General features: G+C 38.7%; 2 protein-coding genes across 3 annotated transcripts; one reads left to right on the top strand and one right to left on the bottom strand.

Annotated features, from left to right (window-relative positions):
• Nucleotides 1–482: 482 nt before the first annotated feature.
• Nucleotides 483–5700, bottom strand: fbxo5 (F-box protein 5). The gene is made up of 6 exons (XM_034100923.2): nt 5574–5700; nt 4193–4859; nt 3639–3809; nt 3220–3310; nt 2846–3058; nt 483–1212 (listed from the first exon to the last, which is right to left on the bottom strand). The coding sequence occupies exons 2-6, from the start codon at nt 4849–4851 to the stop codon at nt 952–954; spliced, it is 1395 nt and encodes a 464-aa protein (XP_033956814.1). The 5' UTR covers nt 4852–4859; nt 5574–5700; the 3' UTR covers nt 483–951.
• A 2586-nt stretch (nt 5701–8286) lies between these two features.
• mtrf1l (mitochondrial translational release factor 1-like) lies at nt 8287–14543 on the top strand. 2 transcript variants are annotated; one of them, XM_034100851.2, is made up of 9 exons: nt 8289–8485; nt 9078–9409; nt 9994–10073; nt 10220–10324; nt 10508–10586; nt 11607–11770; nt 12362–12479; nt 13027–13163; nt 14064–14543. In XM_034100851.2, the coding sequence occupies exons 2-9, from the start codon at nt 9157–9159 to the stop codon at nt 14274–14276; spliced, it is 1149 nt and encodes a 382-aa protein (XP_033956742.1). In that variant the 5' UTR covers nt 8289–8485; nt 9078–9156; the 3' UTR covers nt 14277–14543. The 2 variants fall into 2 exon arrangements, with proteins under 2 accessions (XP_033956741.1, XP_033956742.1); XM_034100850.1 differs by having other exon boundaries at nt 8287–9409.
• Nucleotides 14544–15155: the final 612 nt, after the last annotated feature.

The raw sequence follows: 15155 nt of genomic DNA, 5'->3' as shown, positions 1-15155 counted from the left end.
TACTTACATTTTCTTCAGTAAAATCTGAAACTTAAATCCAAGTTGAGAATCCGTAAAAACCCCAACATGCATTCACTTAAACAAAAATAACCCATGTCAAAAATGACCAGTCACATTTAACTTTTAGTCATTTTTTAAAGTTCTTAAGCTGATAAAAAGATAATACACTCATGTTAGAAATAGAGCAACAGTTCTGTTTTCCCCTCAACTGTTTGAAATTGCCAACAATTCTGTAAAACTTCTAAAATGTAAAGTATTTATAACTGTAGCATTAAGAAGTCACAAATGCCACTGGTTATCTAAGGTTACTTTTAAAGCATATCTTCATGTACTAACTCAAGTGGCTGATTATTTTTTCCACAACTACACTGACTGGACAAACTTCAGCTCTAGGATAAGTGTCATTGAGGAATAACAAAAAAAACAAGATCAGTTTTATGTAACATTTATTTACATATAGTAAATATGAACATTTAAACACCTCCTGAGGAACAACATTTATTTAAAAACATATACAAAACTATTTAAAATAGACAATATATGTATATACATTTCATTTTAAAAACAAATATAAAAATTGCACAACTTAAAGCATACCAATCTGCATTTCTTTCTTCTTTTTGGCATCAGTTGTGTATGTCGCTCACAGACGACCACAGCTTTCGTAAGGTGATGCTCTCTGGTTGATTGTCCCAGCAGTGCGCTATCAAGTGCTTCAGTACGTCGATTCAGTTGCGTAGAGCCGGAGTTCTGCGTGTCAAAGTTTTAATGCCATAGTGACACAATTAGAAGTCCAGCTTGTGTTAAAACGTTCCACGCTGTCCGAGCTTTGGAGGGAGCCAGCGTAGACCGAGGACATTAAAACATTCCTCGCTGTCCGAGCTTTGGAGGGAGCCAGCGTTGACCGAGGACATTAAAACATTCAGAGAATAAAACCCCCGTAGCGCTCCATCACAGGCGCCGGATGCCCCTCTTGCTGCGAGCGCTGCCTAGAAGGATCGGGGTCGTCTTCGGGGTGGAAAAGAGGGATCGGGACTTCACCACTCTGCAGGGGTTCGAGCCGTGGAACTTCTCCTGGCAGTAGGTGCAGAAATCGAACTGGCAGTTGAGGCTGGTGCACGTGGCCCTCCGAACCTCGGACAGGTGCGTCGCTGGAGCGCCACAGAGCTTGCAGGGGCGCAGAGACTCGTGCGTCTTCAGACTGCTGGCCGCCTGGACAGAACACAAGACAAATTCATGTTAACACTAGTTAACGAGTAGGAGCCAAAAGGCTGTCGTAGCCTGTGTTTATAGTTACATTATCTTCATTATTTGTTAACACCACACACTCTTGTAATTGGTTCAGGGTTCCTGCAGGTTTCACCAACTCAAATGTAAGACTTTTTAAGACCACTTTGAATAGAATTTAAGCCCTATTTCACGGCAAGAAAGTATAAAAATTGATAGGAAAGAAGAAATACGTCCCATAATTACTTACAAAGTAAACGTATTCATGTTCAACATAAGAACGATGACTGAACATAACAGTACACAAAACTATGTTAGACAAAAAGTGTGTGTGTGAGTGAGTGACAAGAGCTATAGTCAGAGTTCTGCCGTCTTCATGCTGTTGTATGATTGGCGTTTAGCTACGGTATTTAGCGTCCACAGCCCCTCCGCTTTTAGGGTTGACGTAGACTCAAATGTCGCCCGGAGGTCCCCCGGTGTTGTTGCGGGAGTAGCTGCACTAGCGAACGCTAAATTAGCAAAACAACCGCTAATTTTGTTTGCAAAAGGGGCAGCGGGCTTCAAACACGTTCCCCTCCACTGGTTTCAACCAAGCACTAAATTCGATGTTTTCCAACCAAATACGGTTGAACTTACACGTCCCCATATTAAGTAGATTCGAAGATACCTAATTTCTGACTGCCGCTAGCTGAAGCTTGGTTGCTAGGTTACTAGCTGGGTGTTCTCTGATAAGGGGCCGGGGGAAATAAAGTTAGTCATTACTGGTTCCATGTTGATTTATTTCAATACAAATTGTTGGGGGGAACTGAAAGGGTCTTACGTACTGGTTACTTTGCAGCACGGACATTTCCCCCACAACACAGAAGTACCTTTCAAATCCCATCATTTTTAAGACCATCTAAATCATATTTAAGACCTTTCTTATTTAAGACCTTTTTAAGGCCTTCAATTCTAATGATCAAATGTAAGACTTTTTAAGACTCCGCGGGAACCCTGTTGGTTGTTTCCGGTGATTGTCACATGGGTGTGGTTAATGGTATTTAGGGCACCAGGTTTGGTAGCATGACAATGGGGGTGAGATTAGCTCTGATATATTTTGTTGACCGTATGATTCTGTTTATTGTTTTGATTTACAATATTAAATATCCTTAAAACATCGAGTTTAGTACAGACTTTATTATTTATACGCGTCACAACAATGAGCGAAGTTTAGCCGTATTCAATGGGAATATAGCCGCCACAACTAGAATCCAAATAATGTAATGTATTTTCCACAGAGTGAACCCGATTGAAAGTCACACCACAGCAGCTGGGATAGACTGTACACACTACACACCAACACAGTTGTGTTGAATGTTACGCCTTCTTTTGCCATCTCAAATCCTACTCTGGGGCAACATTACAATACACTGCCATTGTTTGGTTCAGAGTAATAAAGGAAAATCCATTGCACAGGCTTTATTTTCTTCTTGGCATGTATTGAAATCTCTGTTTAAGAAGGGGCTGTTGCGTGTCCCTCCTAATATGCTTTTATACTAGCAGTACACATTTATATTCAGAAATGCTGGGTTTGATGGGTTCTTGCACTAGTTATTCTGATTTATAAACAAATTCTTACCTGCATGTATTCATTGAAGCGTGTGTAGGCCTGATGGGGCATGATGTCTTTCTGAGAGTGAGCAGGACGTCTGTTGACCTTGCAGCTCGATGAGGAGGAAGAAGATGGGGTACTTGGTAAGGCCAGGGTCTGCATGCAGGAGAACACCATCCTGGACACAACTGAATCTCTCGTTAGACCACAGCCCTGTTGCCTCGTGGAGTTCCTTGACTCCTGAGAAACGAGAAAAAGGAAACACATTAGAACATGAAAAACATATGGAGTAAGTTGTTCAGCAACAATCTCACTGATGGCCAGAGGCACAACAACGCAAAATTCTTGCACAACTCAGTGCTTGGTCCTACAAAGGGTGTACACTTGTGTGATGTCCTCACCCTGAGTGCCTCCTCAGCTCTTTGACACCTGCTCAGAACTGCTGCATCCTCACAGATGAACCTCCTCCATGTCCTGCTCACTTTCTTACAGCTGAGGGGGAAAAGGTAAATGTATGAGGACTTTACACAAGAGAAAAATGGTAACTATAATAATAAAAATGTTAAAAAGTACAATTTCTAACTATTTCTGACCAGTATGTTTTAACATCTCAACGTTCACGTGTTGTCACTTGTGTGCAGTTTCCTAAACTTAAAAAAACGTAGTAATCATTTCAACAATAGTTCCAACGCTTTCGTCTTAAACTATAAGCTGTGACTTTAACTGATAACATAAACAAAAGTAAACTTTCTTTACTTCAGCATCTAGATGGGTTTTGTGTCGACACAACTTGCCACATAGTAAAGCACTTGTAATTTACCTGATGAGGTCCATGTCTCCCAGCAGGGCCAGGATGTTGGTCAGGATGCTTCTCATGTTCCTGGACAGAAGACACGAAAACACGTCGATGTACTCCTGGCCCATATGGCCTCCGATCACCCGATCCAAAAGATGACGCTCTGCAACCTTGTTGACGATGCTCCAGTCATACCTGAGACACAGGAGGACGATTGTACATTGTCATTAAAGTCTAACTGAAAAAAGGAATCAAATTTGACATTAGTTTAGGTTTAGCAGAGTGGCCCCGTAAAATGAGACTCCAAAATTGATCTCAGGCATGTCTGCCAGCTTTGATTCTGGTAGGGAATGGTAGTTGTTTATGGTCCTAACCTTTCAAATGTCTCACTAGATATGCAACAATGACGGATACAAAATCCCTATTATCATTGGGAAGATATCCCAAAAGCAGAACCTTTTATACTATCCCACATCTAAATGCACACTAATTAAGAATGGGTAGGTCTGTGTGTTATCTATTGTGTGCAAATCGGAGCAGGGAAAGTCTTTGTTATCAGATATGCGTAATTATCTCACCTCTTATTCTTACGATAGTTCTTGGCAAGCTCTTCACACACTGTCTTCTGGAACTTCAGTATGGGCAGGTTGGGGTTATTGTGATGCTCGGACGGGGTGGATGACAGCGAGTATGCCACTGTTCTCCTTTTATGGCAATCCACAGGAGTAGAAGCTACCTCCAGAGAAACTTGCCGGTTACAGTCAGTCCTTCCTTTACATTTAGTGGGAGAATTATTTGGAGTTGTCTTTTTTTTATGCTTCGCTGCATTTGAAGGTGGCAGGGGTGCTGCTGGTATATTATGGATGTGTTCATCCTCTTCCTCCCCATGATTATCATTATCATCATCATAATAGTCATTATCATGACTATTTTGCAGAGACAGATAGCCACTGTCCTCAAACGCTTCAACCAGAGTCCAGTCATGCTCTTTGTTGGTGCTGTTTTCCTTGTTGTGGACTGCTTTGGTGGTGTTGTTGTTATGAGAGAACAACTCTGTGGTCACTCCAGCAGGTGGGCGCTGGGACTTGAGGGGGAGGGGCTCTTTCACTGGGGAAGCTTTTAGGTGAAGCACCCTGGAGTCTGCTGCAGCGCTTTTATCCATATTGTTGGCCATTGTATACTCGTAGTGAGGGCATTTCATGATGACTTTCCGACAGTAAAACACACTGCGCACCATGAAGATATCTGGATAAAAAAGACAAATCTGGAGTTAAACAAATATTCAATCTGACTGCCTGCTCTTGTGCAAGCCAACCTAGCTCCCCGCTAATCGAAGGTAACTAATGCGTTTCTTGACATAAGAGAAAGTCATAAGAAGTGACTATATTGCAGTTAAACTTGTATTATTAACGTTTAACATGGTTGGGATAGTTTAGTTTATATCATTTTTCAAATAATTGATTTTGGCGCGATGTACCTAGATTTGGCGGAAACGTATCGGTGACGTGAACGTACCCAGGTCCCTATATCAGTCTTTAAATGCATACGCTAAATAAGTGGGTAGTTACATTACGTGTATATTGTACTATGATATGTTGAACATTACGAGATAAGTGCTTCATATCAAATACATCGCGAAGTTATCACTATAATCATGCATTTACGCGCGTACAGTGGGACGCATGGGAAGTAGCTTCTAACCAAGTAGCTAGCTTTTATTACTTGTACTATTGCATTCAGAACTCAAACTAAGGTTCTTATTATACTCTGAAATGCAGTATATTTTCGGCTGAGATTGTTCATATAATATGCATTTCTCAACGTTTAACCAACACTTATTAATCTTAATCCAGCTAAATTAAAGTTCCAATGCTATTAACAAAGCTGACAGAACATCCTAATACTTGATAATAACATTAGCAATTCATAGTTCATAGGATATTAAGCAAAGGCTCTTACCTTAGGCTTGTAAATATCGTTATCCAAAGCTGACCCTCGCTTCCCTCCTTTTTACCGCTGAGCTATCTTTCGTCTGACTCCTGTGTTTGCCAATTCCAAATGAAATGTTCCTCAACTGAACATCCGCCAGTTTCTGATTCTATTTGAAATCCGTGCGCAAAATGCGGCAACCAATCACATCGAGCGGGAGTGTGTCCCTTTAAACCATATCAACCAATGGGATTTGAGGTTCTAACATTTTGAGGAAGTGATGTCAGCGCGCAGTCAGTCGACGTGGTTTCAATGGTATTTCCTATTTCCCATCCGATGTGAAACACTGAAAATGCACTGTACAAAAAGTGTCATATACAGTACTGAAGTATACAAAAAGTAGTAAGCCGAATTGAGTGTTACAAGGTGTTACAGAATATGTGCATTAATATTGGAGAGGTTGTTGATGGTAAACCTTAAAAAAACGAATTAATTATCTACTTCTAACTAATGCCAAGGGAGTGCATGATACATCGACCTGTTGGTTTTCACGTAAATACAATTGAAACATCTTTAAATAGTATTCCTGAAACAGTTTCACTAAAATGAAGCATTTTAAAGTTATGTTCAACAAGTTTGATGTTCCTTAAAAACGATCTGATGGACAGTTGACTTTTTACAAATGTATATAGAGCATGTATATAAAGGGGGAAGGTATCTTGCGTATGATTCTGATTACAATTATTATGTGAAATTAATGATATATTTTCAAAGGGTCTGCTGGAAGTGATGAAAATGATATTTCAGATATTTGTTTAGCTGCCTACTTCTAATTGTTGTCAGGAATCCCACTGTTTGAGAAGAAGAACAGACAGACTGCATTCACAGGACAGTCCAGTTCACACCCCCACCTGGAATGTGTGAAGTGGCTCTTTCATTGAAACCAGGCAGGGGAGGGGGGTTGCAGGATGTAGTTGGTTACTTTAAATATTTCAGATGCAAATACAAATGCAAATGCAGAGGCAAATACAACAAGGGTGCCAAATCCTCTCCCAGTCATAACCAACATATTTAGACAACAACAAAGTGAAGTTGGAAGTTGGACAAACAAGTACAACTGAAAAGAAAATACCTTCTGAAGTGCCAGTACCACACACAGACAGAGAGAGAGATACGTAAGCTTCCCCTTCTGACCTGACACTGATAATCTTTGCATACTGATGTGTATAATGCTAATGAAATGATGATCCTAGCATCAATACAATTTGCAAGTCCTCACAGTCATTACAATTGTAGGAGACAGCACAATCACAGTTGGCAACTGACCCCATGCGTTGTGCATAAGGTTACAAAACATGAGCGTCACTTTGTTAGAAAAAGTGGTGGGGACAATTTCTCCAGATTTAACATCAGCATAGCAAACGACAAAAGAAGTCCCTCCCATGGGTGTTGTACCTTGAGCACCTGAGGGGGAAACCAATGAATAGACCTCTGGACCACCGATATGTTTCTGGAACATCGAAGACCCAACTATAGGTGTCGCTGTGAGGCGATTTGGAGTGAATTTGTACCTTTATGCACAGAACGAGCACACGGGTATGGAGAACAGAGCATGACATGATACACAAATGTATAATATCCTCTGTTTTTATTGATGATATTGTGTTGTTTTTGTTTTGTGTACCTTGTACGGCGACCTGAAAGCTTAGAAAGGCTCCTTTATAAATAAAACGTATTATTATTATAAATGCATAAATACAGGATTAAATGAACATAAGAAAAAATGTATAAATATGTAAATAAATAAATAAATGTATAAATAAAAAATATAAGTTGAGAATAAAACAGAACTTTCATTATTATATCTTTAATGTATTTCTACATGTATTTTAACTTACATTTATATATTTATTAATTATAACAAAATAATAATAACACATTTTTTAAATAAATTCCTAACAAATTTAAATGGCAATAAAGACAAGTAAAAATACAATGAATAAATCAATTAAATAAAAAAGTGATATTGATACATAAACAATGAATAATTAAATAATAATTAATATGAATCATATTTAAATAAATAATTATAATAACAATAATAATACAAAAACTTATAATGAAAAAAGAAAGAAAATGTTTTGATAAATACATGCAAAAATAATAATAACACAACATAAGATAATATAAATATATTAAAAAGAATATGATAAAAAATACAATAAAAAATGAACTGAATACAAAAACAATAAAAATAATTCTTAAAAAATCTATAATGACGTGTACAACACAACATAACATTATAATTATAGTAATGAAATAATAATACAAATAATAAAATATAATACAATGGTAATGAAATAAGTAAAATATTACATAATAAAATCATAAAAATTAACTAGGCAAAGAAGGTATAAAGATATTTAAAATGAAAAAAACTGTTTTACTAAAACCAACAAAAATACGTAATGAAAATAAGAATTCCTACTATTTGCTAGCAACACCTGTATAGACCATGGACGTATAATAAGAAGGTATAGACAGGATTTACAGTGTCAGGCTACAGACTTTCTCGTAGGAACCATTATATGTCAGGCCAGGGGGAAATTATTTTAAGTCTTGAAAACGCTTGTTCTCAAGACAAAAGCACACTCACATGTTGTGAAAACGAACTTGCAAACCGAACCCCTGCAGGGGGGTCTGTAGGGATTTGAAGTCTGCAGTCATTTTCCGTAGAAGAAGAGCTTACCCCCTTTGCGCATGCGTACTACATTCAATATGTCTGCGCCCTTCAGCAAGGTGGTAAAAGGAAACATATTTTCATAACAACTATTAACAATCAGTTGCTAGACTGCCTTGAGACAATTTATGACCACATTTTTGTTATTTATAGTCACACTGCTGTTCCGGTAACAGGATATATCTAATGGAGACATTTTAAGGTTTGTAATTGGATTTTAAGATGATTTATTAGCTCAAAAGAAACCCTCATTGAGTTGATTACCTTCTCAATGCTATCATTTTGTTTTGTAGGTTAATAGCCATAGCAGCTTTTTATAAATTCAAAAAGATATTTCCTGTTTTAGCTGTATTGGTCTTAATTCGCTGGAAACCATGACAAATGGCCAGACATTGTTGGCGACATAAACTTATTAATGAATATACAATTGTATCAATTTAAAACACTGCTTATCATTACAAAAATGATGCCGAATTCTAGAATGACTTGATTGGAAACAGAATCTATCTTAACATAGCAATTGTAAGAACATGTATTACTTTTTTTTACAAATGAAAAGAAAAAATACCACATTTTTCTAGTGGAATTTGGCTAATGTTTGCTCCCGGACGAGAGGATCCTTTGCAAAAGCCAAATCATATCTTGATCTGACCCCTCAGTGAATCTTCACAACAAATCAGATTATCTTTTCACGCAATGGCTTTCAGAAGAGCCATACACCTTCTTCCAAGAGGAAATGATTGTGTCTACAGCTTGTGGATACCTTGTTTACAAAAATCCCCAAATGCCATCAGCCAAACTGTCAGATTTCCTCGACACACCGATCATCGCTGTGGCAGAACTACAAGAACTCTTCACACTGGCACACCTTTGATGGTGGCCAAGATACTTTCAGTGGATGAGCTTTTTTCTAAGACATCCCTGCAGGAATACCTGAAGAAGATGGAGGCGGAGTACAATGAATGTTTGAGAGCAGCCAACAGCGGTGTGCCAGAGGAGCAGTCCAGTGAGGACACGCTGATGTCCAAGAGGACCAAAGTGTCCCTGCTGGCTCCTCTCATCCAGAGCATCAGAGAGCTGGACGCCAAGCAGAGAGAGATGGCTGAGACCGAAGCACTGCTGAAAGGTGAGGCGTTGTAGCAAGCCCTTTAAATACCACTCGATATTACAACTTACTTATAATGTCATTGTGAATAGTTGCAATTATCATCACCTTATATTCTACCTCATACCGTTTTTATAGAACACATATTTATTTCTAACTGCACTGATAGATACATATACAATAACTTACTTATTGACTTATTATTATTATTGACATTTTCTACTGCCTTGGCCGTATTGTTCTTGTATTGTCTTGTAAGCGTACTGTTCAATGTATCATAGGTCCAATTTATAGTCACTTTATATATTATATTAAACGTTTTAGCTTGTATGGTCAAAATGATACTTATACTGTCTGATTCTGTTATGTGTGATTGCACCATCGGGAATGCTTGGGATTTTGCTGTACTCTGTGTAGTGACAATAAGGGAATCTAATCTAATTGATGATATCTACAATGCAATTCTCAAAATACAAATATGAACTATCAATCTTAATTCAGTTCTTACTTTTTGATCTTTTTAACTGTTGATATCAATAAATCATCACATGGCACAAATACTATATATCACTGCATCATTGAATTCATTTGGTTTCTCCTCATAGATGAAGACCCAGCCCTGCGAGAACTGGCAGAGCTGGAGAGTGAAGGATGTTTGCAAGAAATACAAGATATTAGACAAGAGGTATTTAGTTTGCAGCATAAAGTAATGTTGCAGTAAAAAGTCAATTGCTATCCATTGCTGATTCATCGTCCTGTACTTGTTCCACTTTAGATGTTTCATTGATGTTGTTTTAACTTTCTTTCATATTAACCTGCTTCACCAATCAGATCCTGAATCTGTTGATCCCTGAGGAGGAGGCAGATCTGAGCGACCTCGTGCTGGAGGTCACAGCCGGTGTCGGGGGTCAGGAGGCAATGCTGTTTACCAATGAGGTCTGGAAGTATTTGTTTTTATTAGATAGTGGGCCTTTTGAAAAAATAACTGAATAAGAAAATCTTTACATATTTTTTTATATAGAGAAAAATATTGCATTTCAAAATGTCGTATCTATGTGAATTAGTCATTTGCAACAAACCTGTATGTTAACATGCCGACTCGTCTTTTCTCCTCTGAAGGTGTTTGACATGTACCAGGGATATGCTCATCACCATGGCTGGTCCTTCGACGTCTTGGAGTACATGACCAATGACTTAGGTTAGTGGGCACAGTTTGTTGTGATTTTAGCCGCATTATAGAGTCAGGTAACGAAAAATCATTATAAACCATTTTCCAGCACTTAACATTTTCACCAAATTGTATTTGGGGGGCAACATCATAGTGGTCGATATCTTAAAACCTTTGCTAATAGAACAGCAACTGACTGAATGTGTAGCTTAACTTTGGTAATACTATTTATGTAACAGTCGTGCAAAAACCGTTACTAGGTTAGAGTATAATTTAGGATACAATTGGACTCAGGATAACATAATGTTAGGAGAGCTGGATTGCTTGTCAGTTTTCGAAATAACAGTACCTGGTCATGTATACACCTTCGTCTGGATTCTGTTATTTTGACTGTCTGAATATGCCAGGAACATCACAGTGGGAATTACACTTTGTCTGTTTCTTCTATATAAAGTTGACAGTGGAAAAATACACCATTCTGTGTTATAACTTGCGACTGAAGGTACGGATTGGGTGGTAATAAGATACAGGATGTCAGCACAAAAATGCAAAAAACCTTCCGATTTCGACTTTCGTATCAATATTGCAATACCTAACCCTAAACTCAAGGGGGAGCCCTTTCTGTGTCACAGAGCTTTTGAGTGGTCACTAAGTAATGCCCATATACAGTATGACGTTTAAATAAGACAATTGAAGACACATACAAAAATATGTTGTTATGGAAAAGTAAATACTGAAACAGATATTAAATAAACCGATTAGAGTCACTTTCATGAAAACAAACATTTGACCATTCTACATGTTGTTGTACCAATACTTCATGGTTTATATGACCCAATATGTATATATGCTCATTTTAATTCATTTCTTATTTCATAGTTTTTCATCATTTTTATTTTTATCTTTAATTGTATTAACCTGTGTGAATCTGTGCTGTCCTGCTTTTCAATCTTACCCTGTTGCTGTTTGAACTACTGAATTTCCCCACGGGGATTAATAAAGGTCCATCTTATCTTATCTTACATTTGACTCTTGGTACTTGTTGCTCAGGTGGAGTGCGCAGCGCCTTGGCTAGCATCAGCGGCTCTCAGAGCTACAAGAGGATGAAGTTTGAGGGCGGAGTCCATCGGGTTCAGAGGGTTCCCAGGACCGAAAAACACGGCAGGATGCACACCAGCACCATGACGGTGGCTATACTGCCCCAGCCAACTGAGGTACAGCTTCACAAGATGGAATAACAGCGTTTTTCGACAGGCATCATTACAGGTGGATGGAAAATGATTCTGAATTGCAGAATTTTGGAATAGTCAGAGAAGATTACTTTGTTGTAACTAAAGCAAAAGCACTCAAATCTTTATTGTTTTATATTTTAGAATCAAATGGCCTCTGGTCAAGACTGTTGTTGGGGTTACTTTTTTCGGGTTGTCCATCTGTCCATCTACATTTTCGAAAACTGGCACTGATCTCCACATTTGTTTTCCCTTACAAAAAAGTCTAAAAAAATCCAGACATGAATTAGGACAATTTCACACAAATGTCTTATAAGGTACAATGATTACAGTTTGTTTGGACATGAGTGTAAACTGCAACTTGGTTGGCGGAGACATGGTAAATATGGTTGGCATTTATTGCTTAATCTGTGTGTATTATAAATATGAGGAAAACAAAAAGGATGTGACTTGGTAAAAGTTTAGAAGCTGTTTCTCCGTTCATAATTGTAATAGTACAGGTAGGATATTTAGGAGAAAGCTTGTTCTTCTGCACATCTGGTGTTACTTTAGTAAATGATGATGTGTTCCTGTCAGATCTCCTTCACGATAAACTCCAAGGACCTGAAGATTGAAACTAAGAGAGCGAGTGGAGCTGGAGGTCAACATGTCAACACCACAGACAGTGCAGTAAGAATCGTCCATCTGCCCACAGGTAAACACTGTAAACACCTTATGTTGTAATAGTTAGAATTAGTGGGACATTAACAGTGGGACCCCCAAACAAGGTTTTAGCCTTTGTTGACTTTATTTTAATTTTATTGTTTTAAACAACAGTTGGTGTGTGCGGTGCAGTGGGTTGTGCGTTGGTGTTCGGATCAGCATGTCGTTGTGTCCCTGAGACACTTCACCCCACATTGTTCCTGTGGGGATTGCCCACAGTATTGAGTATGTAAGTCGCTTTGAATGAAAGCGTCTAACAAGTGACATGTAATGTAATGTTTAGTATGTATGGACAAAGGAAACGCATACAGAAAGTTTCCTACATTTACATAAAAAACCCAGACAAACTTTATAAGAACGGTTCTAATAAGACTCACATGAGGCTCTATGTCACATAACTTGACAATTAAAGTTAGTTTAAGTAGAGTTTTATTGCTGTGTGGGTCTGTGTGGGTCTGTCTCTCACTGAATGAAATGAGGACCCCTTACTGAGATTCCAACCTAAGAATAGTGCTTTAATGCTTGTGTGTGTTCATCAGGCGTCGTTGCAGAGTGCCAGCAGGAGCGCTCCCAGATAAAGAACAAGGAGAAAGCCATGAAGGCTCTGAGAGCAAAACTGTACAGCATGAAGTTAGAGGAGGAGACGAGCAAACGCTACAACCAGCGGAAAGTACAGGTGGGACACAGCGACAATACAGAACAATACAGTATGGTGTGCAAGTGATCATTTAAGTAGAATATAAAATATAGGTTTTAAGTGATGTTTTACTTTGTAAAAACTGATTAAGTTAATGTATTATGGTTTGCTAAAAAGAGGTAAAATACATTTAAAAAAGCAGCAAGGGAGCCTGTTAATGTTTTATATATTTGAAACCAACCCTTAGAGCAGCGGTTCCCAACCTTTTTCAACTCAGGACCCACTTAAAGGTGGGGTAGGTAAGTTTGAGAAACCGGCTCGAGATCGCTAGAATTTGAAAATACACAACCGGAGAAAATCTGCCACTTCCTTACAGAGCCCCTCCTCCAACACACACGAACGCGCACATGACCAATGAGGGCACGAGATAAGTTTGTGCCCCGATGGAAGGCTGACAGATTGGGGCACAAACTTGGATTGGTTGTACTTTTTACAGTATTACGGCTTCTACAGATGACATTTTTTTATGGATTTTTTGTCAAAGCACTTAAGATATTCATTGCTATCGGGATGTTAAGAGCATTCCATGGAATATAACAAAAAGTGTATCTCGAGCCGGTTTCTGAAACGTACCTATCCCACCTTTAAGAATCTAAAAGATGTTCGGCCCATATTCAACCATAAACAATACGGAGGCTAAATAAAGTTCTGATTGGTCAATTCAGAACATGTGACACGTTGTTAATTCGGTAGTACAGGACGCTGTCAAGTAATGACCGCTGCTAAGGATGATCGAGAAAGAGAAAGGAAAAGAGGTTCAAATTAAAACAAATCTTAATAATTAATTGTTTCCACACAAATCATAATGTTTTGCACATTATTTGGAGGCCCACAGGTTGGGAACCGCTGGCTTATATGATCAATTTTCTTTCTCTCCAGATTGGCACGAAAGGCAGATCAGAGAAGATTCGAACGTACCACTTCCCCCAGGACCGTATAACGGACCACCGTATCGGGCTGACGGTGCACGACATGAAGAGCTTCCTGCTGGGGGAGGACCTGCTGGACGAGATGAACTCCTCGCTGCAGGAGTTCTCCAACCAGGAGACGCTGGAGGAACTGCTGGGAGAAAACAACCAGCAGGGCTCATGAGTTTAGATCTGAGAAACATGGATTCTGATGCAATGGAAACCTCTTGCTACAGGTTTTAGCAAAGCATTATGCTGTAAAGTTGGATGTTCATTCTTCAAATCCTGCAAGACAAAGTGAGGAAAAGGACCATGATGGATTATAAGGAGGACCAAGTCTTAATGCTTTATGGCAAATACCCATTTAATGTCCATACAGATGTCCAAGAATGACGTGCAGTGTCAGCACACAAAGTGGCTATTGAAATAAAACTTGAATATGGAGCTATCATACCGTCTTGTATTTTAACATGTGCTGTGGTAGCTGTGACTCTTTCATTTAAACAAAACACAAAGCATATCAAGTTCACAAATAATCGAGGTCTACAAAATGAAGGTTCTCAATAGCGGTTTAGCAGGGTAGTTTCCCAATAATATTCATTTTACCATATATTTTAACTATTTGGACCATCTTCCATAATACTAATTGTTTCTTAGTCTTCTTAAGGGGCGGACTGGCCATCGGGAATACCGATGTTTGCCTAAATCCTACCGGCCCACATTTGTAAGTGTTCCGGCCCAGCCCAGCCCAGTGGGGTGTGGCCAGGGTTGGGTTGTAACGGAATACATGTAACGGCGTTACGTAATCAGAATACAAATATCAAGTAACTGTATTCAGCTCGTGTTACATTTGAAAAACGAGTAATCTGATTACAGTTACTTTCGTAAACCTGAAGTGAATACATTTTGGATTACTTATTGGAATTATTGGTGGAAAGATTTCCTCACAACATGTAATATTCATTACTAAAGGTACAGCCTTGTTTGGTTTCTTGCTCAAGGGCACCACGGCAGGGCAGGAGGTGAACTGGGACCTCTCCAAGTAGAAGTCCACACTCCAAAT

This window comes from Pseudochaenichthys georgianus, chromosome 15 (genome assembly GCF_902827115.2).
Source record: "Pseudochaenichthys georgianus chromosome 15, fPseGeo1.2, whole genome shotgun sequence".
Lineage (NCBI taxonomy): Eukaryota > Metazoa > Chordata > Actinopteri > Perciformes > Channichthyidae > Pseudochaenichthys > Pseudochaenichthys georgianus.
Note: the sequence above shows the minus strand (reverse complement) of the source record. Positions and strands in the feature narration are given on the sequence as shown.

Bases quoted from the DNA above. Each gene is read 5' to 3' on its own strand.
- fbxo5 (XM_034100923.2), bottom strand. From the start codon at position 4,851: ATGGTGCGCAGTGTGTTTTACTGTCGGAAAGTCATCATGAAATGCCCT. The intron at 3,810-4,192 runs GTGAGATAATTA...CCTGTGTCTCAG, and splicing joins AACTATCGTAAGAATAAGAG to GTATGACTGGAGCATCGTCA. The intron at 3,311-3,638 runs GTAAATTACAAG...TTTCCCCCTCAG, and splicing joins GGAGACATGGACCTCATCAG to CTGTAAGAAAGTGAGCAGGA.
- mtrf1l (XM_034100850.1), top strand. From the start codon at position 8,980: ATGGCTTTCAGAAGAGCCATACACCTTCTTCCAAGAGGAAATGATTGT. The intron at 10,074-10,219 runs GTATTTAGTTTG...TTCACCAATCAG, and splicing joins TACAAGATATTAGACAAGAG to ATCCTGAATCTGTTGATCCC. The intron at 13,164-14,063 runs GTGGGACACAGC...CTTTCTCTCCAG, and splicing joins ACAACCAGCGGAAAGTACAG to ATTGGCACGAAAGGCAGATC.